Source organism: Amblyraja radiata, chromosome 25, assembly GCF_010909765.2.
Source record: "Amblyraja radiata isolate CabotCenter1 chromosome 25, sAmbRad1.1.pri, whole genome shotgun sequence".
Classification (NCBI taxonomy): Eukaryota; Metazoa; Chordata; class Chondrichthyes; order Rajiformes; family Rajidae; genus Amblyraja; species Amblyraja radiata.
Genome location: NC_045980.1, coordinates 30,946,205 through 30,969,917, shown reverse-complemented (window position 1 = coordinate 30,969,917; position 23,713 = coordinate 30,946,205). Strand labels below are relative to the sequence as shown.

At 42.1% G+C, this 23,713-nt stretch overlaps 1 protein-coding gene across 2 annotated transcripts in view; it reads left to right on the top strand.

Annotated features, from left to right (window-relative positions):
- Positions 1-22,201, top strand: part of mapkapk5 (MAPK activated protein kinase 5) — a 41,178-nt gene extending 18,977 nt beyond the window's left edge. For both annotated transcript variants that reach the window (XM_033043714.1, XM_033043715.1), the window contains 9 exons: positions 1,495-1,584; positions 4,043-4,138; positions 5,817-5,897; positions 8,665-8,852; positions 9,117-9,237; positions 9,889-10,019; positions 14,488-14,603; positions 18,843-18,947; positions 22,016-22,201. In XM_033043714.1, coding sequence (XP_032899605.1) covers positions 1,495-1,584; positions 4,043-4,138; positions 5,817-5,897; positions 8,665-8,852; positions 9,117-9,237; positions 9,889-10,019; positions 14,488-14,603; positions 18,843-18,947; positions 22,016-22,107 — 1,020 coding nt within the window. In that variant the 3' untranslated portion in view covers positions 22,108-22,201. The remainder of the gene's footprint in view (positions 1-1,494; positions 1,585-4,042; positions 4,139-5,816; positions 5,898-8,664; positions 8,853-9,116; positions 9,238-9,888; positions 10,020-14,487; positions 14,604-18,842; positions 18,948-22,015) is intronic.
- The last annotated feature ends 1,512 nt before the right edge of the window (positions 22,202-23,713 follow it).

Genomic DNA, 23,713 nt, shown 5'->3' with positions numbered 1-23,713 from the left:
CTTTATTGTCATCTTGCAAAGCAACAGTTGCACAGTGCAAAATGAGAAGACGTTTCCCAGGGAATACCGGAGCATCGCACATGAAACTTAAAACATTTCACACATAATAACAATAAAAAACAATCCAGTCCCTGATGAAACAGTATAAATAGTTAAAAGCAGGTAAAACAGCAACATTAAAATACAGTAAACCAATCATTAAAATGTTCAGGGCAGCTGATTTGAGTGGCCAGTGCCAGAGTTATTAAAATGTCAGTGCAAAGCCGCAGAATCAGGTGACTGTGAGTACAGAGTGACTGTTTAGCAGCCTCACAGCCTGTGGCAGGAAGCTGTTTAGCAGTCTTGTAGTCCGGGCTTTGATGCTACGGTATCTCTTGCCTGATTGCCAAAGTCACTCTGTACTCACAGTCACTTGATTCTGCGGCTGGCACGGACAATTTAATAACTGGCACTGGCCACTTTAATAACTGGCACTGGCCACTCAAATCAGCTGCCCCGGACATTTTATGATTGGTTTATTGTATTTTAACGTTGTGTTTTACCTGCTTTTAACTATTTATACTGTTCCATCAGGGACTGGATTGTTTTTAGTATTATGTGTGAAATGTTTTAAATTTCATGTGCGATGCTCCGCTATTCCCTGGGAAACGTCTTTTCATTTTGCACTGTACAACTGTTGCTTGCAAGATGACAATAAAGGTTGATTGATTGATTGATTGATTGAGATCCAGGTGTGTGTGGAGGGGGTGCAGTTTGTCCTTAGCTATTCTCAGAGCTTTTTTCAGACAGCGGCTCTGGAACAGTTCTTGTACCGAGGGTAGGGAGACGCGAATGATCCTCTCTGCTCCCCTCACTACCCTCTGCAGAGCCTTCCTGTCTTTTGAATAGTGATTGGCAATTCCAGCATCATTGGGATAAATTTGATTGGCATTAATGTTAACACGTTTGTGAAGAGAACAATAGCACTTGTATATTGTCATTCTTTTGGATGGTTTTATCTTTTTTGATATGAGCTGTGTTTGAGTGGAAAGACTTTTTATGTGGTTTCACAAAAGTATACCCCCTGCGCAATTGCTTATATTGTTAATCGCTGTGCCTTGAGTCCTTTTAATAATTTTGGTTTCTTAGTTCAGTTTAGTTTAGAGATAAAGCGCGGAAACAGGCCCTTCGGCCCACCGAGTCTGTACTGACTTGCGATCCCCGCACATTTACACTATCCTACACACCAGGGACAATTTACACATACACCAAGACAATTAACCTACATAACTGAAAGTCTTTGGAGTCTGGGAGGGACCCGAAGATCTCGGAGAAAATCCACACGGTCACGGGGAAAATGTACAAACTGCGTGCAGACAGCACCCGTAGTTGGGATCGAACCTGAGTCTCCGGTGCTGCAAGCACTGTAAGGCAGCAACTCTACCGCTGCGACACCGTGGCTGCCTATGGTGATTTAAATATTAACCAATATCTGTCTTTACTGTGTTTGTGCAGATTGCTTTGGCTATACAGCACTGTCACTCCTTGAACATTGCCCATAGGGACCTCAAACCTGAAAACCTCCTCTTTAAGGACAACTCTCTGGTGAGTATCTGAATCAGGCACCAATCATGTAAGTAATAATCCAGTTCACTTGCTGTATGGTGAAATCTTTCTTAATTTTAGTTTAAGTAATGTCGATTTATTTATTTGTATCGCACACCCTCTTGCCAGTCCTAGGAACTCCTAGCTCAGTGTGAAGTGACGCAGTTTTAATAAGGGCGTTATGTGATTGGAAAATTATGGTTTAATTTATTACTCATTTAGTACAAGTGTATTTGTTCAGAATAAATAATTAAAAGGTAATGGAATTCTTTGGAAGGTCTGAACCTTCCCATATCTGTAGCAGTATTAATAGTATACCAAAGATAGACACAAAGTGCTGGAGTAACTCAGCGGGACAGGCAGCATCTCTGGAGAGAAGGAATTTTAACGAAACCAAGTAACTTTGTGGTCCAATTCAATCTACGATTCCAGTCCCATGGTCTCTCCATCATCAAAGCCCTTTGCACTTACATCTGTAATGCAGCCATAACTTGCACCACATCCCAACCAGCCAGTTCCAGCGAAGCAGATTATTTTTTGGTATCACTCCCTATTGACGCTAAATTTTTCAAGTCGTACAATCTTCTAAGAGCTCTCTGTTCTCTCAATTTGGCTCTCCAGTGAAAATCTGACATTCGTCTCTTATCGTGTGTCCTTGTGTCTTTAGCTATCCGGGCCTTAAGCTTAAGAATGATCATTCTTAACTATTTTCACTTTTTTTAGAAGATGCTATTTAGAATTTTTCCCCTTTGGTCACCTGTCCCAAAATCTATTTGCGGCCTGATGTTCAATAAAATGTCTTGGGACATTTAAATATGTTGAAGACTATATAAAAACCAATTACTGTTGAAAGATGCGCACAATCTTGTCTTTCTCTCTGTGGTCGTTATGCATTTTTTAAATTTCCCCGCTCCTTATTTTCGCTTTCTTCCTTTTTTTTTCTTGCCTTTTTTTTTTAGTGGGAGGTACAAGATCTGGTCAGAATGGGATGTGGCCAGGTCAGAGGCTGATGAATCAGGGGTACATTTGGGTTTGTGGTTGGAGAGTGGGTAGAAGGATCAGGCCTGGAAGCTCCATTTACAGGTGAGGGGCACAGGCTCACCTACCTTGCAGACCCATCCTTGAGAAGACCAGAAGGCAAGTGCAGGTAAGTTCATGGGGAAATATAAACCTAAAACAGGCACAGCACACAAGCATGATGGAAACATGATGCCCTGACCTCCTTGTAAGCATGAGAAGTGCATGTCTTTGTATTTTATAAAATACTATAGCTTGGTAATCATGCACTCTCCCAAAAAAAATTAATTCTGATGTTTTTTAATTTATCGGTACCAGCATACTAAACCTTGGTCGGAAGCTTACTGAATGAAACTCCTAATAGTGTTGGATATGGAGTAAAGGGAGGCACCAGGGAAGAAAAAGGCTACAGAAGACTTTGCTAATGGTAGCAAAGTTCTTTATTGGTACCTTGAGTGAGTTTTTCATAGTTAGATTAGCATTCTCCCCAACTCCCCCAATGGTGAAGTTATTTTCCTTGGCCTTCTCTTCATTTAAGTGGAGGGTTATCTTGTAATGTCAATCTTTGATGTGCAGTAGAGGGTTTCCCTTCCTTTCCTGTCGAGGGAAATTGACATCCATATATCATATTTTCCTGTTAATTCACCGGCTCTCGAGACTTCTAAGTTGTTGTGCGAAATATAGGAATCATATTTGTATGGTATAAACCAGAATGCAAGTTTGGCTTTTCTGAGTAGTGGTCTTTAACCTATAACCATAACAGCACGGAAACAGGCCATCTCGGCCCTACAAGTCCGTGCCGAACACTTATTTTCCCCTAGTCCCATCTACCTGCACTCAGACCATAACCCTCCATTCCTTTCCCATCCATATACCTATCCAATTTATTTTTAAATGATAAAATCGAACCTGAGCAAATATTTGAAAGCAAATATAAAGAGTAGCTTCATTAATGGTAGTTTTTTTTGATGGTCAAGACATTGGCTGCTGAAATGGTATTCAGAGAAGATATTTACAATTGGACAGGAGTACAAATTTATTATTGTGTACTATTTGGATGATGAAGCTTTTGGTAATTTTCCTTTTTATAAACGTTGCTTCAGAGCAAAACATAATGGCTTGGAAATAGGAAATATAATTGAGGACACTGAAGTAGACGTCTTGGCTAAACTGCAAGAAAACTGTTGAGACGCTTTATGCTGACCAAGTGAGCGATAGGGGCAGATACAATATAGAGCAAGGTAAAGTGGTGCTATTGAGAGTGAGAGAGCATGGTATTACAGTAAGTAGTGTTGGACTGAGCCTGAAATGAGCAAGCAAACACTGGAGGATGAATGACCGTGTGTTGATTTAAACCTCCAAGGTCTTGTCTGATAAAGCATGCAGATTTTTTTTTTTCTTTCCATTCCTGCTTTTGATATCTAAACCTTTCATCTTATAGGATGCACCAGTTAAACTGTGCGATTTTGGATTTGCCAAAATCGATCATGGGGACCTGATGACGCCACAGTTCACTCCGTATTATGTAGCACCTCAGGTAAGTGTGTGTGCGTGCACTGCTCTTCATAGGCAGTCCCTCCAGATGAAGGGTAATTTGCCTTTGGCTCTGTTTGTGAGGGTTCAGAAGCAGCTAGTGAGGACAACGTGAGAATCGCTGATTTTTCTACGTTAGGGCCTGCATGTGGGTGGTGTGGTGTGCCCCTTCCACTTCTCACACAGGGACTCTCGAGGCGTGGACCCGAGGTCCTTAATACTGTTCCGAATGCTCCTCCATTTTGAACCAGAGGTTGCCTGGAGTCAACAAAGCTTTGAGTAGATCCTTGAAACTTTTTCTGCATCCACCTGCTAATTTCTTTGCATGCCAGTCTTGTGGAATTGATTGTCTGTTTTGGAAGGCTGGTGTCAGCCATGCATATGACGTGGCCTGCCCAATAAAGAAAGCTGAATGTAAGTAGTGCCTCAATAACGAGCAGGTAGACAAAAGTGCTGGAGAAACTCAGCGGCTGCAGCAGCATCTATGGAGCGAAGGAAATAGGCAACGTTTCGGGCCGAAACGTTGCCTATTTCCTTCGCTCCATAGATGCTGCTGCACCCGCTGAGTTTCTCCAGCACTTTTGTCTACCTTCGATTTTCCAGCATCTGCAGTTCCTTCTTAAACTCAATAACAAGCATGTTGGCCTTGAGGCGTTATCGACATGGTGGAATAATAGAAAGTTATTGATAAAGACTAGGTCTGAGGGTCTTTCTAATGACTCTGGGCACTTGATAGTTTAAAGTTACACATTTGGAACTTTAGCAATACATGGAGTCTTATGTTCATCTTGGTCACCAATCTTGGAGTTGGAAAACTGGTGTGAACAAGCATTTCTCTGCATTTATTTGTAGTAGGGGGCAACACAACATTCATGTACTTCACTCTACTCAAAATCTCACATGGAAGATCTTTCAAAATTCAAACTCCCACCACAAAAGAGTTTTTTTTGGTTGAGAACGCTCAAAGATTCACACACTCTCAGGACAAATTCCTCTGCATCTTAATCAAATTGGAAAGGATTTTTTCCGTGATATACTTTTGTTTGTGAAGCCCTGGAGTAAGTAAATGTTCGCCCCGTAGGGAATGTTGGGCCAACCAGAGCAGACATATGAAATATTCCCATATTTTTAAGTTTGTCACTGACCTTCAAACACTTAAGTGACATCAATGCATAGTTCTTGCATTTCTTTAACCTCCCTCATTCTCTTTTTTAAATTAAAATGATTGGGATTTGTGGGCAGCACAGTGGCGCAGCGGTAGTGTTGCTGCCTTACAGCGCCGGAGACCTGGGTTCAATCCTGACTACGGGGGCTGTCTGTATGAAGTTTGTACTTTTCTCCTCGTGACCTGCGTAGGTTTACCCCCGGGTGCTCTGGTTGTCTCCCACACTCCAAAGATGTACAGGTTTGTAAGCTAATTCGCTTTAAAATTGTAAATTGACCCTAGTGTGTGGAGGGTAGTGTTAGCGTGCGGGGATCGCTGGCCGTCACAGACTCGTTGGGTCGAAGAGCCTGTTTCCGTGCTGTATCTATAAACTAAAGCAAACTATTGTACCTTTTCAAATTTGTCAGTGTGTTTTGCTCACATTGAAATGAATCGGGGTTCTACCTTTTAATTTAGTAAAATTCAAGGAGACGGCATGTTTAAGCTCTTTATTTTAATATGTTTGCTTTTCTGGCAGGTATTAGAGGCACAGAGGAGACATCAGAAAGAGAAATCTGGAATAATACCTACCTCGCCAACTCCTTACACGTACAATAAGGTAACTCCTTATCACTTTATGTGAATGCCAGGTGCTAGGTCTGTTTGTATGTTGGGAACTGTTTTGAAAAACGGAATGGGTTAGCTCAGTTATTAAATGGCAGAAAGGAAGTTTATTTTTCTTTCCCACTCTGGTAAAGTGCGTTATGTAGAAGTGAGATGCATTCAAATTAAAATGTGTGCAGTTTATGCATTGCAACTTTCCCCACGGGGCTAACTCTGCCCTATTTAATTTGCCATACCATTTGCATTACTCATTACCGCCCCTCTTCCTGAAACAGAACAATTACTAGCCATAATTCCATGAGTTGGTGTAATCTCAATATGGTGTTGAGTTGAAAAGCTGCTTTCTTTTTCCAACCCACTCTCCTGGGTAATCGGGAGAACAAGTAGGTGAGACATCCCGAGATGCGTTTTCATGCTACACTATAACTACTCTCATACTATCACTGGATCTAAGGGATAGGTTACCCAGCCTCCTCCTATAGAGAAGATAGACACAAAATGCTGGAGTAACTCAGCGGGTCAGGCAGCATCTTTGGAGAAATGGCATAGGTGATGTTTCAGGTCGAGACCCTTCTTCGTCTTAACCCAAAACGTCACCTATTTCTTTACTCCGGAGATGCCGCCTGCCCTGCTGAGGTACTCCAGCATTTTGTGTCTATCTTCGGTGTAAACCAGCATCTGCTGTTCCTACACATCTGATCCCCTCCTACAGAGATTCCCTGAGAGTTGAGTTTTTAAAAAGAAGGAAATATTTAAATATGTTCCTTGATGAGAAGCATCAATTTTACTACTTCTGTGATCGCCTAATCTTTTTTTAAAAACATCCAAAATATTGATTTTCAAATTAATATTTAAATCAAACCAAATTATAGAGATTTATTTAAAAGCAAAAAAAATTTGGAAGTTTCTCTAAAGCATTGGAAAACATAACGTAAAAAACAGTGAAATTGAACATAACATATCAACAACAATATGAATATTGATGTCTTTCACTTCAGGTAGCCCCAGCATTCCTTCTCTCTCTATCCCTCCCCCACCCAAGTTGCACTAGCTTCTCATTTTCACCCAACGAACGGCTAACAATGACCTGTTTCCTTCATCATCATTACTTTTTTGCATATCTTTTATTCATTGTTCTTTATCCCTCTGCATGATCGGCTATATCTCTCGTTTCCCTTATCCCTAACCAGTCTGAAGAAGTCTTGACCCCAGAAACGTCACCCATTCCTTTTCATCAGAGATGCTGCCTGTCCCGCTGAGTTACTCTAGCTTTATGTGTATCTTCGGTTTAAACCAGCATCTGCAGTTCCTCCCTACATGTATAAATACAATCCTTTATGCCTCTACTCTCTATATACATAACTATGCAGACAGACACTGCTCCAACTCCCTTTAAATTCAACGTTTCAAAGGTCTTTTATTGTCACATGTACCAATTAATGCATGTGATATGCAAATTGCCATACAGCCATATGAAAAATAATCAACAAGGCACACAACAACATAAAAGTTAACATAAACATCCACCGCCTGTGGTTTGGAGTTCCCGAAGTCGGTCTCTGTCCAGAGAGCACGAGCCCCGTGATGTTAAGTCCGCAAGCACCCACGATTCGAGGTCGATCCCTGGCAAAGGGATCGCGGGCGCCGCGATGTTAAAGTCCCATAAGCTCCCCGCGGTGGAGCTCTCAAAAGTCGGTCTCCAGCAAAGGCTGGCAAATCCTCGATGTTAGGCCGCAGTGCGGATGGAGATACCATACCGAGAAAAAAATTGCAGCTCCGCAAAGGTAAGAGATTAGAAAACGTTTCCTCCAACACCCCCCACCCCCCACATAAAACAACCTGAAGAACACTAAAAAGATACATTTAACACATACTATTAAAACACAAAGAAGGGAGGGACAGACATACTGTTGGTGAGGCAGCCATTGCTGGCGCAACCAGCGATACAGTTATTTAATTTAGAGATTCAGCGCGGAAAAAGGCCCTTTGGCCCACCGAGTTAGATAGAACTCTTAAAGATAGAGGGTTAGAAGGGTTTCGGCCCAAAACATTGCCTATCTCCTTCGCTCCATAGATGCTGCTGCACCCGCTGAGTTTCTCCAGCATTTTTGTGTACCAACAATGTATATTTGCCTTGTTGTTGATCATGGCAACGTTGCTGAGGACAACCAGGAGTCCTCTCCCTCCCTCCCTCCCTCCCTCCCTATCTCTCTCTCTCTCTCTCTCTCTCTCTCTCTCTCTCTCTCTCTCTCTCTCTATAATGGCTTTTTTTTTTACAAAATCTCATCTGAATCATCAAAAAATCTTATTACCAGTTGTAGCCTTAGGATATATTGTTTATCTTTTCACTTCCATTTCACTTCCAATTGTGGTAATGCTTTTATTTTACACATGATCGTTCAATGTGCATATCTGGTGCATTCTGGTGATATGTTGATAATGGTCGGGTGTTAAAGCATGAATATTAAAGACTGAAAAACTGAATTGGTTATCAGGTCCCCACTGTCAACTTCATGCATTTTAGATCTTGGAAAAGGGTCAATAGATTTATTTTTTTTCTTTTAAAGAGGAATTTTCTAGAGGAAAATCTTGTTAGGTTACATGTTTCATGGCCAGCACCATTGATTGATCAGAAAGCAATCTCAGTTGCTCCACAACTGTTGAGATAGAACCATGGCAAATTGACCAAATAAACCCCAAGATGTCATTCCATATCTGTTTTACAAATGGCATAAACACTTTTTTTTTTTTGTTTATCCCAGAGCTGTGACCTGTGGTCGCTGGGTGTAATTATTTACGTGATGCTGTGTGGATATCCACCGTTTTATTCCAAACACCACAGCCGGACAATCCCAAAGGACATGCGAAAAAAGATCATGACGGGAAGCTTTGAATTCCCGGAGGAAGAGTGGAGTCAGATTTCCGAGATGGCAAAGGACATTGTGAGAAAGTGAGTTGAATAGCTGGGTCTCTGCGCTGACTACTGTAGGACTAGTCTGAGGAACTATTGTAGACGTGGAAAAATGTGTCACAATGAATTGTCAAGTGGACCTTGCTTTCAGCAAACCTTTCCAATCAACAACTAGAGAGTTGTTTTCTGATTGGAATTTGGTCATCTGAATGGAATATGCTTTTTCTTTACCAATAGATAGAAATAATTAGTGCGCTTTTTAGAAAAAAAATTGTTTCAGCATTAAATTGGTTCCTTTCACAGATTGCTGAAGGTAATGCCAGAAGAGCGGCTCAATGTTGATGGGGTGCTGGACCATACCTGGCTGAACTCTACAGAGGCTTTAGATAACATTCTCCCATCTTCCCAAATGATGATGGATAAGGTAAATAATTTGTAACTACGGGGTCACAACGAGCGATTTGGTTTTGTAATTGCAGTGAATGCATCCATCTGCAGAATTGATGAGTAATACAAGAGTATCACTTCAACCAAACATCTGCTGCTTGCCTAACTTCAAAACTTTTCCTTGAGAGAATTGATCAGAACCTGAGGTGACGAAATTTGGGATGAGAATTCATTGCCGCAGACGGCTGTGAAGGCCGAGTCTTTGGGTATTTTTAAAACGGAGATTGATAGGTTCTTGATTAGTAAGGGCGTCAAAGGTTACGGGGAGAAGGCAGGAGAATGGGGTTGAGAGGGAAAGATAGATCAGCCATGATTGAATGTGGGAGTTGACTCGATGGGTTGAATGGCCTAATTCTGCTCCTATGTCTTGCAATCCTGATGAGAGTTTTTTGCATTTTTGTTTCAAGTGATTGGTTCATCGAAAACTATTTTGTTTCACTAGTTGAAGTAAGAGCTAGTTGAAGTAAAAACTGAAGTTGATCGGAGGCTCTCCTCGATGTTCAGTCCTTGACTAACAGAAAGCCTATGGTAGTTGTTGCATATGTTTACGGCATAGGATTGTCCCTTTGCCTGTGTCTTGTTGTGTTGTAATGAGATCATATGTTGATGGTGAATCTGTGTATCACAGGCCATGGTTGCTGGGATCCAGCAGGCTCATGCAGAACAGCTGGCCAGTATGCGAATTCAGGATCTGAAAGTGAGCCTTAAACCTCTAAACTCTGTTAATAACCCAATTCTTCGCAAGCGGAAACTACTTGGGTAAGTTGTACTGAATGTAATGCATATGGCTCAAATGTGCAGGGTGATGAGATGTGTTGATTAATCTACAGTGGATTTTTTGCTTTGGTGCGTGGCATTGTGGACACACTGTGTTATTTTTATTTACAGGGTTGGACGATAAAGCATCCCATCTGTTCTATTGCTATGCCAAAGTTCCTAAGAGATTTACACTAAAATTAAGCCCAGAGGAGCAAATAGGTTGGGATCACATTTCAAGCAACTTGAGCACTCATTATAAAAGAGTAAGAATACCATGCTGAGCCTTGGACACCAGGATATTTGCAGTTATATTATTTTACTGCTGTGTTACTTAATATCTGTGAGTTTTCCAGTTTCCTTGGTATTCTAAAGTGAGTAATAGGGTAGTGGAAAATCAACAAGTGGACAAGATGTGATCTTTGTCATCCGTTTAAAAAAATTCCTCCAACATTCGTGTGAAGATTTTAATTTTAAAATAAGGTATTACTATATTTACAATGGAGTATTACTAAATACTTGTCTGTCCCCAAAAAAAAAACCCAATATACCACAGAGTTCTTTCTCGCTGCATTAGGTGAGAATTCTTTGACAACATTAATTGAAATATTTGAAAGCAAATTCAACACCTTTTTAAGAGGGAATAACTTGAAGTACATTCCTATGTTTTTTTGTTCCTCTGTGCTACAATTTGATTAAATAGCTTGATCGTGGTGTGCCTAGATAGTTCTTGTATTTCTTTCCTTTGCCATTCTCTTCCCCATCCAGAATACCTTTTTCCACTTTACCATTTATTCCTAATCAGAATGAGTTTGTTCAGATACATTGTGCTGTGAAATCTGGAGGACAAATGATAGCATCCAGTGAAGAGCCAATTGATGATTTATCCCCCCTTAAGTGAAATACTTAGTATAAACTTTCTCAGATGAAATCAGACTTACAAAAATTACCAGTGGATTAATCATGAGGATATGTATCATTTTTTTCAAGATCAAGAATTGTACAGAATTGGTTGGTGGTTTGGTTTGAGTACATTCCTTGCTGAGATCAGGATTGTATATTGTTTTATATTTAGAATCTCCTAAAATATTTATGCAGGTACTCATTGTTCAACTAAGCACCTGATGTACTGCAGAGTATGTATAAGCATAAGTTCGCAGGTTTGATTATTTATGCTGAATAAGTTGATCTTGCACAGGGCAGCAGTTGAAGTGCTGCAGTTAGCTTAAGCATCCCATGAGTAAGAAGATGTAAACCGATCAAAGATCCAGCTCTTTGCCACTATTGGGTTGTGCTGCTGGGAAGTATGCTTTTATTTTTGGCAGGTCTGGCTTGGCTGTGATGCCCTTTTGTGGTCGAATAGTTTGCTGACTCTCATCTTTTAGTCTTGCTCGTGAAGAATGGGTCTATGGAACTATATCCATCTTGCATCTGGGGAAGTAGGGGGCATCATTGAAACTAAAATCTAAATAAAAACTTTTTTTTCCTTATCAAACATTTCCTTGTGCTTTTGGTGCTATGTAAAGTATCTATAAATTTTGACTAAGTCATTGCCACCAGATTGCTTAGCATCTTGAGCGCTAATTGTGCTTTGGGCACTTTTGTGGGACATTGGTGCAGTGGTAAAGCTTCACACTGCAGAGCCTCACAGCCCCAGAGACCTGGGTTAGATCCTGACTGCAGATGCTGTCTGTACAGAGTTTGCACGTTCTCCCTGTGGCTGCGCGGGTTTTCTCCTGGTGCTCCGGTTTCCTCCCACATTCCAAACATATGCAGGTTTATAGGTTTATAGGTTAATTGGCTTCTGTAAACTCCCCCTAATGTGTAGGATGCGAAAAAGTGGGATAGCATGGAACTAGTGTGTGGGTTGACGTGGACTTGGTGGGCCAAAGGGCCTATTTCCACACTGTAGCTCTAAACTAAAACTAGTTGAGCATTGGATAACATGATAAGTCTGAGTGTGTTGGGATTAATTTTCTAAATCAAAGTACTTGAGAAGACAAAATTGTTAATACAAATCAAGGAGTTTAGATTCAGGCCGTAAATCATTTTCCCTTTACAAAATGAATGATGCACAACTGAAGTGGTGCCAAGATTTAAATTCAATTCATTGTGTACAAGTTTTCTGATAACATACGGAGAAACATAGGCAATGCTTATGACATGAAGATTAGGAAACCTATCAAAGGAATTTAATAGAAGGACATTTTCTTATGCAAATCAGAATTCAGCTTTGCTTCTTTCTGGCTGATATGCCTGTATGAGTAACAGCGAAAATATGTGACTGCATCCAAGATACACAAACCTAAAGATCAAAAGCAGATGCAGCAGTTAATTTAACAAGCAGCTAATGTACTGTTTAAGAGATCAGTATTAGACAAAAATGCTGGAGAAACTCAGCGGGTGCAGCAGCATCTATGGAGCGAAGGAAATAGGCAACGTTTCGGCCCGAAACGTTGCCTATTTCCTTCGCTCCATAGATGCTGCTGCACCCACTGAGTTTCTCCAGCATTTTTGTCTACCTTCGATTTTCCAGCATCTGCAGTTCCTTCTTAAACAAGAGATCAGTATTGTTTACCACATTGCTGCAATGGCTTGCTCTTCTAATGAACTATTAATTACCATTGAAATGTGGAAATGTTTGCACTACTTTGGAAGTTAGTGGGCACAAATCAAAGGCTTTGGAAGCATTTTGACCGTTTTTAACCTTTTTATTGTAAAAATCTGTCGTCAAGGCTTGATCACATCATGGGATATGGTTGCACGGGCGTTTACTGTCCCTGGTACCTATTCCAAGAGTCTATTCTTCTTGCGAAAGCTAGAATTGTGCTGGCAGCAGTCAAATTGACCATGGGAGCAGGAGGAAGAATCACAGCCATGCCCCTTCTATTTTCTTTCAGACAGTTACACAAAGCACTGTTGGGAACCTTGACCAAGTTTGTTTTTTAAACCCCCCCCCCACACCTCCCCACTCTCCCTAAGTACTCATCCCTTTCCCCTTCTTTTCCCCCAATCATGGGACTGGAGCCATTAGTTCCTGCCTCTGGCAAGGAACTAATCCACACAGACCAGGTATGAACTTGAGAGCTTCCTAATCTGTATGGCTCAGTACCATCTCAGTACCTCCAAATACCTCCACATTTACCCAGGTAGTCATGGGTGAGCTCTCAAAACTTTGGTTACAGCAGGTATTGATTTGAAATGGACGTCATTCTAAAACGACTCTTTCTGAAACTTATTTCAATCAGCTTTTTCGCCAATGCTGCAACAGGTCCTTAAAGGGAGACCATGTTCATTTGGATTACATTGCAGTCCGAAGCGTTATAAAGATTGGTACACGTTGTTTCTTGCTCCTCTCTCTGATCGTTCTCATGGTTTTGACATTTTGCTTACAGTATCGTGTTGGCATTTTCAGCAGCGATCTCCATGGAAGAGTAAAATTCACTCTAGGCTTGTTGAATTCCCAGATAGTGCCGTCATTTCAGTTATTGACACGGACCATCACGAAGTCTCAACACAGGCGAGGCTGCACAAAGCGACAATCCTGGTTTCTCCGTCTGACTAGCGGTTTAAAAGCATAAAAATAAGAACCAGGCAAGGCCGAGATTCTAGTAAGTGTACAGAAAAAACAAAAAAAACAAATGCTATCAGTGGAAGTGTAGAGCCAGAAATGACCGTAAGTGCTGGAGTTCTGGCTTGCTTTTGGCAAGGCTTGTACGACAAGTGAATGCCGAAGCGTTTGAACTCAATGAGGACGTCTTTGTTGGACTGCCAATGAGTTAAACAATTGTTGCACTGCCGCTGAGTTAAACAACATATGGGCGTATTATCGTCAGATCAAACCTAACTGACCTGTGCTCGGGTTTTAAGAAGATTCAGCTTATTGTTGCACCTGTGAAGAGGAATATTTGAACTGCGGATTTTCGGATCTTTCCAAGAGGAGGGATGTCCTTTTTTTTTTAAATCACATTTAGGATTATACATTGATGCAAGTGCAGACTGTTCCCCTTTAAGAAGATTAAAAAAAAAAAAAAAAAGAAAGAGAATATTATTTCCCTAAATGTTCCCCATTGTTGTTTTTCTCATATGGCTGTTTGCCTCCAGATAGCCTCCTTCAGCCAGCAGGTGAGGCAGGCAATCCAGACGACGGACTTCTGCAATGACCATCACCAGTGCCACAGCGCGATCGCCTGATAGATGGCACACTTGTAGTGGGGGCGAGATGGGTAATGTCAGTTTTCCCGTCGCTCTTTTCGTGTTCTTTTTTTATTGCTTTTCTTTTTTTTGTTAATTCTTTCTATCTTTCCTTCCTCTATTTTTGTTTTATTTTGTTCTAAAGAAAAATAAATAAAAATAAGCCTGCTTAATGTCTTAGCCCACTAAATGTGTCTCGGATTTGGCTGGCTAATTGTGCCTGTTGTTTGCAGGGGCCTTTTCCCCCCTCCCATAACGTGACGTCATTCTGTTACAGCACGAGACCCAAGGATGGCGTCTATATTCACGACCCAGAGAATGAGGACGAGGACGCTAATGTTGCCGTGGAGAAACTGCGGGACGTCATCGCCCAATGTATTCTGCCGCAGGCTGGTAAGGCAACTACTGCGTACAATAGACATCAGGCGCAGGTGTAGGACATTCGGCCCTTCCAGCCAGCACTGCCATTCAATGTGATCATGGCTGATCATCCCCAATCAGTACCCCCGTTCCTGCCTTCTCCCCCATATCCCCTGACTCCGCTATCTTTAAGAGCCCTATCTAGCTCTCTCTTGAAAGTATCCAGAGAACCGGCCTCTGTGGCAGAGAATTCCACAGACTCACAACTCTCTGTGTGGAAAAAGGGTTCCTCGTCTCCGTTGTAAATGGCTTACCCCTTATTCTTAAACTGTGGTCCCTGGTTCTGGACCCTCCCCCCAACATCGGGAACATGTTTCCTGCCTCTAGCGTGTCCAAACCCTTAATAATCTTATATGTTTCAATAAGATCTCCTCTCATCCTTCCAAATTCCAGAGTATACAAGCCCAGCCGCTCCATTCTCTCAGCATATGACAGTCCCGCCATCCCGGGAATTAACCTTGTACACCTACGCTGCACTTCCTCAATAGCAAGAATGTCCTTTCTCAAATTAGGGGAACAAAATTGCACACAATACTCCAGGTGTGGTCTCACTAGGGCCTTTCAACTGCCCTATACAACTGCAGAAGGACCTCTTTGCTCCTATACTCAACTCCTCTTGTTATGAAGGCCAACATGCCATTTGCTTTCTTCACTGCCTGCTGTACCTGCATGCTTACTTTCATTGACTGATGAACAAGGACCCCCAGATCCCGTTGTACTTCCCCTTTTCCCAACTTGACATCATTTAGATGATAATCTGCCTTCCTGTTTTTGCTACCAAAGTGGATAACCTCACATTTATCCACATTAAATTGCATCTGCCATGCATCTGCCCACTCACCCAACCTGTCCAAGTCACCCTGAGTTCTCATAGCATCCTCCTCACTGGGGCCAGGCAAGAGAAATTAAGTTTAGTTTAGAGATACAGCGCAGAAACGGTCCCTTTGGCCCACCAGCTCCGCATCGACCAGCGATCCCTGCATTAACACTGTTCTACACTAGGGACAATTTACATTTTTTTTTAATGTCACACCAATTAATCTACGTACGTCTTTGGAGTGTGGGAGGAAACCGGAGTTCTCTGAGAAAACCCACACAGGTCACGGGGAGAACGTACAAACTCCGTACAGACAGGCACCCGTACTGTAGCCAGGATCAAACCCGGGTCTCTGGCGCTGTAAGTTAGCAACTCTATCGCTGCGCCACCCCTTTGTTTTCTATGATCGAATTAAACATAGAGTACAATGCTTAGATTCCTTACGTTCCAATGAATAAGTTCCTTATTCAGTGGAAGGAATTTAAATTACCACAGTATGAAACAAAGTGAGTAAAAAAATACACTTATTTAAAAGTATGCCGTGCACAAGAAGTTGGAGAGAGTTGTGGGTGTCATTGCGTTCATTACACAGACTAGACTTCCTACCACTGACTCCATCAACACTTTATGCAGCTAACATAAGACTTGTCCCACCCCGGCTATTCATTCTCAGATTCAGATTCAAACTTTATTGTCATTGTGCAGTGTACAGTACAGAAACAACGAAATGCAGTCTGTGGTTGGGGTGAGAGCAGTCCTTGACGATGCTGTGCGCCCTTCATAGACATCGTTTGCTTTGGACAGACTCAATGGAGGGGAGTGAGGAACTGGTGATGCGTTGGGCAATTCTCACCACCCTCTGCAGTGGTTTACGGTCGGAGACAGAGCAGTTGCCATACCATACTGTGATACAGTTGGTAAGGATGCTCGCGATGGTGCAGCGGTAGAAGTTCACTAGAATCTGAGGAGACAGATGGACCTTCTTTAGTCTCCTCAGGTAGAAGAGACGCTGGTGAGCCTTCTTGACCAGAGTTGAGGTATTGTGGGTCCAAGAGAGGTCATCTGAGATGTTGACCCCCAGAAACCTAAAGCTGGAAACACGTTCCACCTCCGTCCCGTTAATATGGATGGGGGTGTGCGTGCCGCCCCGAGACCTTCTGAAGTCTACAATGAGTTCCTTGGTCTTCTTGGAGTTAAGGGCCAGGTTGTTGTCAGCGCACCATGCTGCTAGGAGCTGGACCTCCTCCCTATAGGCCGACTCATCGTTGTTGCTGATGAGGCCTGCATCCTCATGCATCCCTGCACCCATCCAGGAGAAGGTACAGAAGCCTGAAAGCATTACCAGACCCGAGAATGGCTTTTTCCCCTCTGTTATCAGTCTCTCTCTTGCTGCCTATGTTTTTGAAGGGTCAGGTTGGGTTGCATGGTAAGGGAGAATGAAAAATGCATTTACAACACTATTTGTGCACTTCGATTCTCCTATATGCATTCCGTGGATCACTCGGTGTAGCCTGCTTATAGGCTAATTAGCACAGTAGGAGACCAAAACACCATAAGACATGTCCAGTTTAATCAAGTGCTGAACATTGGACAGGCTGCTGCTGACCTCATTCCTCTTAATCAAAGTCATGTCCCGGGGCATTTATATTGAGTAATTTACATTGTGACTTTGATTAATATCCTTAAACCACCACTTTGAAGCAAGAGATGGGAGCAGGAGCAGAGCCTATCCTGGAGTGTGCTTTTTAGTGTTTATCATGTAATCTGTATGCATTAAGTTGAATAGAATGGGTATGAGAGATGGTTTTTGAGCTTGTTTCCTGAAGATAGTTAGTCCAGGTAATAATCAAACAATATTTGAGATCTGTCTTCTGATGTAAAAGTATTACAGCGACATTTAAAAACTTGGTCTAGACATCAAAGATGTACTGTATTTTACTGTTACTGCTATTATTGAGTGGCGCAGCCTATAGAGCTGCTTCCTCAATGTGCCAGAGACTCGGGTTCGATCCTGACCTCTGGTGCTGTTTGCATGAAGATGACATGTTCTCCCTGTGACCGCTGGGGTTTCCTCTGGGTGCTTCAGTTTCCTCCCACATCCCAAAGATGTGTAGGTTTTGTAGGTTAACTGGCCTCTGTGAAACTGCCGCTAATGTGCAGGGAGTGGACGAGAAAGTGGGATAACGGAACTAGTGTGAACGGTGATTGGCTTGGACTCAGTGGGTCAAAGGGCCTGTTTCCATGCTGTATCTCCAGACTAAAACTAAAAAAAATACAGTGATAAATGGGCGCAGCGGTAGAGTTGCTGCCTTGCGGCACCAGAGACCGAGTACTATCTGTACCGAGTTTGCATGCTCTCCCCGTGACCTGCATGGGTTTTCTCCGGTTTCCTCCCACACTCCAAAAACGACCAGGTTTGTAGGCTAATTGGCTTGGTCACCCACTCCTCTCCAGAGATGCTGCCTGTCCCGCTGAGTTACTCCCGCCTTTTGTGTCTATCTTTGGCTTGGTATAATTGTCAGTTCTCCCTAGTGTGTGTAGGTTCGTGTTAGTGTGCATGGATCGCTGGTCGGCATGGTCTCGGTGGGCCGAAGGGCCTCTTTTCAAGCTGTGTCTCTAAACTAAACAATACATTCCTATGACTATTGTGATGGAAGGGAGGTTCGCCTGTTGTATCAAGTGCTTTTAAATTGCACTAGTCCAGGGGTGGGGAACCTTTTCATGTTGGAATGCCGCATTTAGTTAGCTGTAATCTAATAAGGCCGCATCCAAGAAACTTCAATTAGATATACTTCACAACATTTATCTTGAAAGCTGTTGAAGAAATCTTTTCCTCGTGTTCTATCCGTAAGAATGCCCAAAGCGAGTAACTTTTTGTGGCAATAAAATAGCCTTCATGACTTACTAATGTTTTAATTGTGGCCGTCAGTCGGGGAGGATTATTTAGTTGAATCTTCTTTTACTCTTTTTAAATATGTTCATTTTAAGATTAAAACTAAAATAATAAAAGACGATAAAATATATTAATAAAAATAAAAGGATTTGTTCTACAAAATTTGGATTCATTCAAAAGGCCCTTAAGGCCGCAGGTTCCCCACCTCTGCACTAGTCCTTTGCTATTGCTATAGATTCTCAACATTAGTCCCACACAGACCCAAAGGATGTTTGCCCGATTCATCATGGCCAGTTATATATTTATTTGTTGCGGAGCTGTGACGTGTTTGGCTGCACATTCAACTAACATGTTTGGGGCTGGTGATACAAGAACATTTTTGTGTTGATTTACAGGAGGTTTGTGCACACCTATTCTTCTGAAATAAAAGATCAGATTGACATTGAACCAAAAGAACAACCTGTCCGGTGCACGGGTTTTATACTGAAATTCTGTTTTCTAGGAGAGAATGAAGATGAAAAACTGAATGAGGTAATGCAAGAGGCTTGGAAATACAATAAAGACTGTAAATTTCTGCGTGACACAATGCAGAACCTCAACTGGAATGGTGAGAGAATAGCTTCTGGGGTTTATTGTGCGAGGGGTTTATGATGAGTTTGGGGATTGTGAGGTGGGGTATATTTATTTACTGTCATACTGTAAAATTTGCTGTTATTCGGTTAATTATTAATGTCATACTGGCAATAAATGTCGGTGTCACCTACCATTCGTTGAACGGGAGGGAATTATGCCCTGTGGCCGCAGGCTTTAGTTGCTGCCATCAAGATTTGGGTCTTCGTCCGGGACAAAGCTGACAACTCGACTGGTACCCATTCAGTTACATGCCAAGGCTACTTAGTTTACTTTATTGTCATCTGCACTAAGCTGGAGTGAAAAGCTTTTGTTGTGTGCTATCCCGTCAGCGGAAAGAGAACACATGATTACAATCGAGCCATTTACAGTGTACATGATAAGGGAATAACGTTTAGTGCAAAGTAAAGCCAGCAAACAAGGATAGTCTGAGGGTCACCAATGAGGTGGATAGTAGTTCGGGACTGCTCTCTGGTTGTGGTAGGATGATTCAGTTGCCTGATAATAGCACCTAGACTAATACCTACCTAACCCAGAGAATTATGAACATTGAATGGCACTGTGGCGAAGTGATTTTTTGAATAAGGAGTGAACAAAATGTTACTTTACCAAGTATTTATCAAAGCAAGGAGAATGGGCAGGGACATTTAGGAGTTTGTGTGCATGGTCTGCTTATTGTCTTTAAAATAGCTCATTTTTGTTGGCACCATGGGTGCAGGACAGCCATAGTGGAGCAAACAAGGAGCAAATGAAAGTGATTGAATTGACATTTTGTTTGTGGCATTTCCTGTCGATTGTGCCGTGATTTCTCTCATTTGTCTCATGTATGGGAGTCCATATTGTGATTTATTAAAGGAATAGAAGCATAATGATCTAGAGAAAGTGTTTTGTTTCTACATATTTCACATTCTTAACCACAGGTCGAACCCTTTAGACAGGATTCTAGCTCCTGTTGAAATGATCATTTAAAATATTACTTTAGAGTGGGGTTAGCTATCCATGTTGATTATTAAAAGCTGCCTTTGTCGACTGATGCTGTCAAGATAGTTCTTGAACCACTTGTTCCATGCACGGACAGTCTCCATGTTGGGTGAAATAATGCCAAAGATTCCCAGTGTCATTTGAGATTAATGAAAAAGGCTTTGGTCACAGTATATAACTGGCAATTTCTTTGACATATTGGCACTTCTAATTTCCTGTTCTTTTTAACTGATGCAAATAAGACAACAATAGAGTGCATAAATATCTACTGCTCTTCCCCTGTTACCATGGTAACGTTATCTGGATTGAATAATTTAAGCTGCTTTGGTATGCAGCAAATCTGACTGAGGAATGATATTGCAAGCACTAGCTTTGATTTTTGGCACATTTTCAATGGAATCAGTCTTGTTTTTTTGCCATGTGTAGGAAAGAACTGCAGATGCTGGTTTAAACCAAAGATAGACACGAAATGCTGAAGTAACTCAGCAGTATAGGCAGCATCTCTGGAGAGAAGCAATGGGTGACGTTTCGGGTCAAGGCCCTTTTTCAGACTAAAGAAGGGTCTCGATCCGAAACATCACCATTCCTTTTCTCCAGAGATGCTGCCTGTCCCACTGAGTTACTCCAGCATTTTGTGTCTATCTTTGGTCTCTTGCCATCCCAGCTGCCGGGAAGAATAACCCGCTCATGTTTTGTCCTTTTTAATCATAACAGTCGTTCTTTTGTCTGCAAAAAATGAAACTGCTCTCAATTTTTAATTTAAAAAAGTGAACTCAAAAGAGAGAAACAGTGTTGGAAATTTCAAATATAGTTATGGCTGTATTAATGAGTCAGATTTGTATGTTCTGTGTTGAATTGTGTATTGGCTCACCAGACATCCGTGTGGTCCCTGAAGAGATGGTGACGCAGAAACAAAATTACAAATTCCCTATTGTGAACCATTAAAATATTCTCTTGGTGATCAAGAAAATTACTTAGTGGTGATTTCACCCCTTAATAACAGGTGCATATTTCCTTGAAGATTGTGTTACAGGTAGTTAGGGTGGTCAAAAAGGCTTTTGCACATTGGCATTCATCAGTCAGAGTATTGAGCATAGAGGTTGGGTGATCATGTTGCAGTTCCATAAGACAACGGTGAGGCCACATTTACAGTATTGTGTCCAGTTCTGGGCTTCATGTTACAGGAAAGATGTTATCAAGTTGGAAAGGGCATAAAGAAAATTTACGAGGATGCTGCCAGGACTCGAGGACCTAGCTATCGGGTAGATGCACAGAGTCTCTTGCCCAGAGTAGGGGAATCGAGAACCAGAGGACATGGGTTTAAGGTGGAGGGGAAGATTTAATAGGAATCTGAGGGGTAACTTTTTCACACAAAGGGTGGTGGGTGCATGGAACGAGCTGCCAGAGAAGGTAGTTGAGGCTGGGACTATTGCAATGTTTAAAAAACAATTAGGAGGATACATAGATAGGACAAGTTTAGAGGGATATGGACCAAACGCAGGCAGGTGGGAGGGACTAGTGTAATTGGGACATGTTGGTCAAGTTGGACCATAGGACCATTTTCCACACTGTATGTCAAGAATCTCAAACTGAGATTCTCCCATGCTACTGTAAAGACCATATTATTGTACGGGTGTGAGACATGGACTCTCGAGCACTGTCCAAGTCTCTCGATGGTACCTACACCCGTATGCTCAGAAAAGTCAGTTGGGGGCACCACATCACCAACGCCCAGCTCTATGGGGAGATTCCACCTCTGACCAAGAAGGACAGGTGGATGAGTCTCACTGGTCACTGCCACGGCCACCCAGAATGCCAGCATTGTGCTGTGGGAACCCACCCCCATGGGAGACATGACCCGAGACGGCAATCAAGACGATGCTGAAGACATAGATGGAAGACGCATGTGTAGAGACAAAAGAGGAGCTTGCCAGCTGAATGGAGGACAGAGATGTGTGGTGCGTCCGTCACCGTGCCCCGTCGGAAACCAGCACCACTGCCTCACTAATGTTTTCAATGGTTTAATAAGTAATTAATAAAAATGACTATGATTTGTCTTTCCAGGCAGAGAGTTCAATGACAAAGTCGATCGTCTGAAACTTGCAGAAATGGTCAAACAGGTCATCGAAGAACAAACAAACTCACAGGATTCCTAACATTAAGCGTCTGCTGTTTTTACACTGTACCAGGAGTATTCTTTGATAAATGTAAAAATAATTTTTATTTAAATAAAAGATTTTAAAAAATGCACAAAGTGTTCAGAAATGTTTCCAGCCCATTAAACCAACCAGGTTCTGTCAGTGCAAGAAAAGTTGTATTTTAGGTACGACTTCAGCATGCCCCAAGAACCGCAAAGGCAGTCTGCACTGCAGGGGCATGATCAGTGCAGGTAACTAAGAACTATGGCGGTGCAGGCTCGAAGGGCCGAATGGCCTACTCCTGCACCTATTTTCTATGTTTCTATGTTTAACTAGATTAAAGAGGCAGATGTTATGGAGTGAAGATAGAAGCAGTTCCAGAAACTCTATCCACATAAGCATCACAATTTTAAATCCTCACGGCCGAGATGGAGAATGCAAAGGGCTGGAGAAGATTGGAGATGGGGATGGGCAGCGCAATGAGGAGTTTGGAAAAAAAAGATAAAGGGGGCACATTGCCACATCGGTGGAAATGGCCTAGATATGTGCTCTCCAGCTTATCTGAGAAGCGTACACACGTATGAGGAACATAGATAGGGGAGGGAGGAGTAAGCTTTTCCCAGTAGAGATGTCCAAAACCAGATGGGAAAGAGTAAATTTCAAGTGAATCTGAGGAGGAATTTTCTTCAGGCAATGTATGGGATAGAAGCCACAACACACAGCCAGAGTGGGTGATTGATGCAAGTACTTTCACAACATTCAAGTATCGGGACAAGTGTTTCAATTACAAGTAGAAAATGCTATAAAATAAGTGCTGGTAGACGGAATGGTATACTGTAGTTGGGCACTGACCTAGTGGGCTAAAGATCCTATTGCAATCAGTTTGCTCGTATGCAGTTGCAGATGACAAAGTAGATAGCATTGTCGATGGTGAAGATGTCTTTTGAAAATTACAGCAGGACCTACATCAGCTAGGTCACTGACTAGGATTGGCAAATGTTATTTAATTCAGATAAGTGAGGTATTGGATTTTTTGGAAGTCAAACCAGCATAGGACCTCCGTAGTGAATGGTAGGACCATGGGGAGTGTTGTAGAACAGATATTCCAAGGACTACATGCACACAGTTACTTGAACGTGGCATCATGGATTGAGAAGGCGATGAATGTGGTGTTTGGCACATTGGCCTTCTGCAGTTAGCGCCTTCATTAATGGTGCGGTTTTCAAATGCAGGCAAATGAGACTAGCAAGTATGGGCACCTTGGGCAGGAAGGATTAGTTGGGCCTAAAGGCCTATTTCCGCGCTGTATGAACCTACACATCCACTCGGCTTTGGGGGTTTTCTTTGGTCTCTTGGCCAATTTCAAAATCTGAATTTCATTATTTTGCTGATTCCCATCTCCATGTTTTCAATTAGTTTCATATGCTTTTGACACAAGATATGGAATATCTAACCCCTAACGTCTCCCGCCTCAAGTACGGTGCCCGCATATTGAAATCCAGAGTTAATATTACTCAGACGACCAGAGAACCGTCGTCAATTGAGAAACAAGGCAATGATTTTAAAAAGGTGTTGTAATGTGTGGGACAGCTGAGATGGATTGTATTGGCTTAACTCATCCATC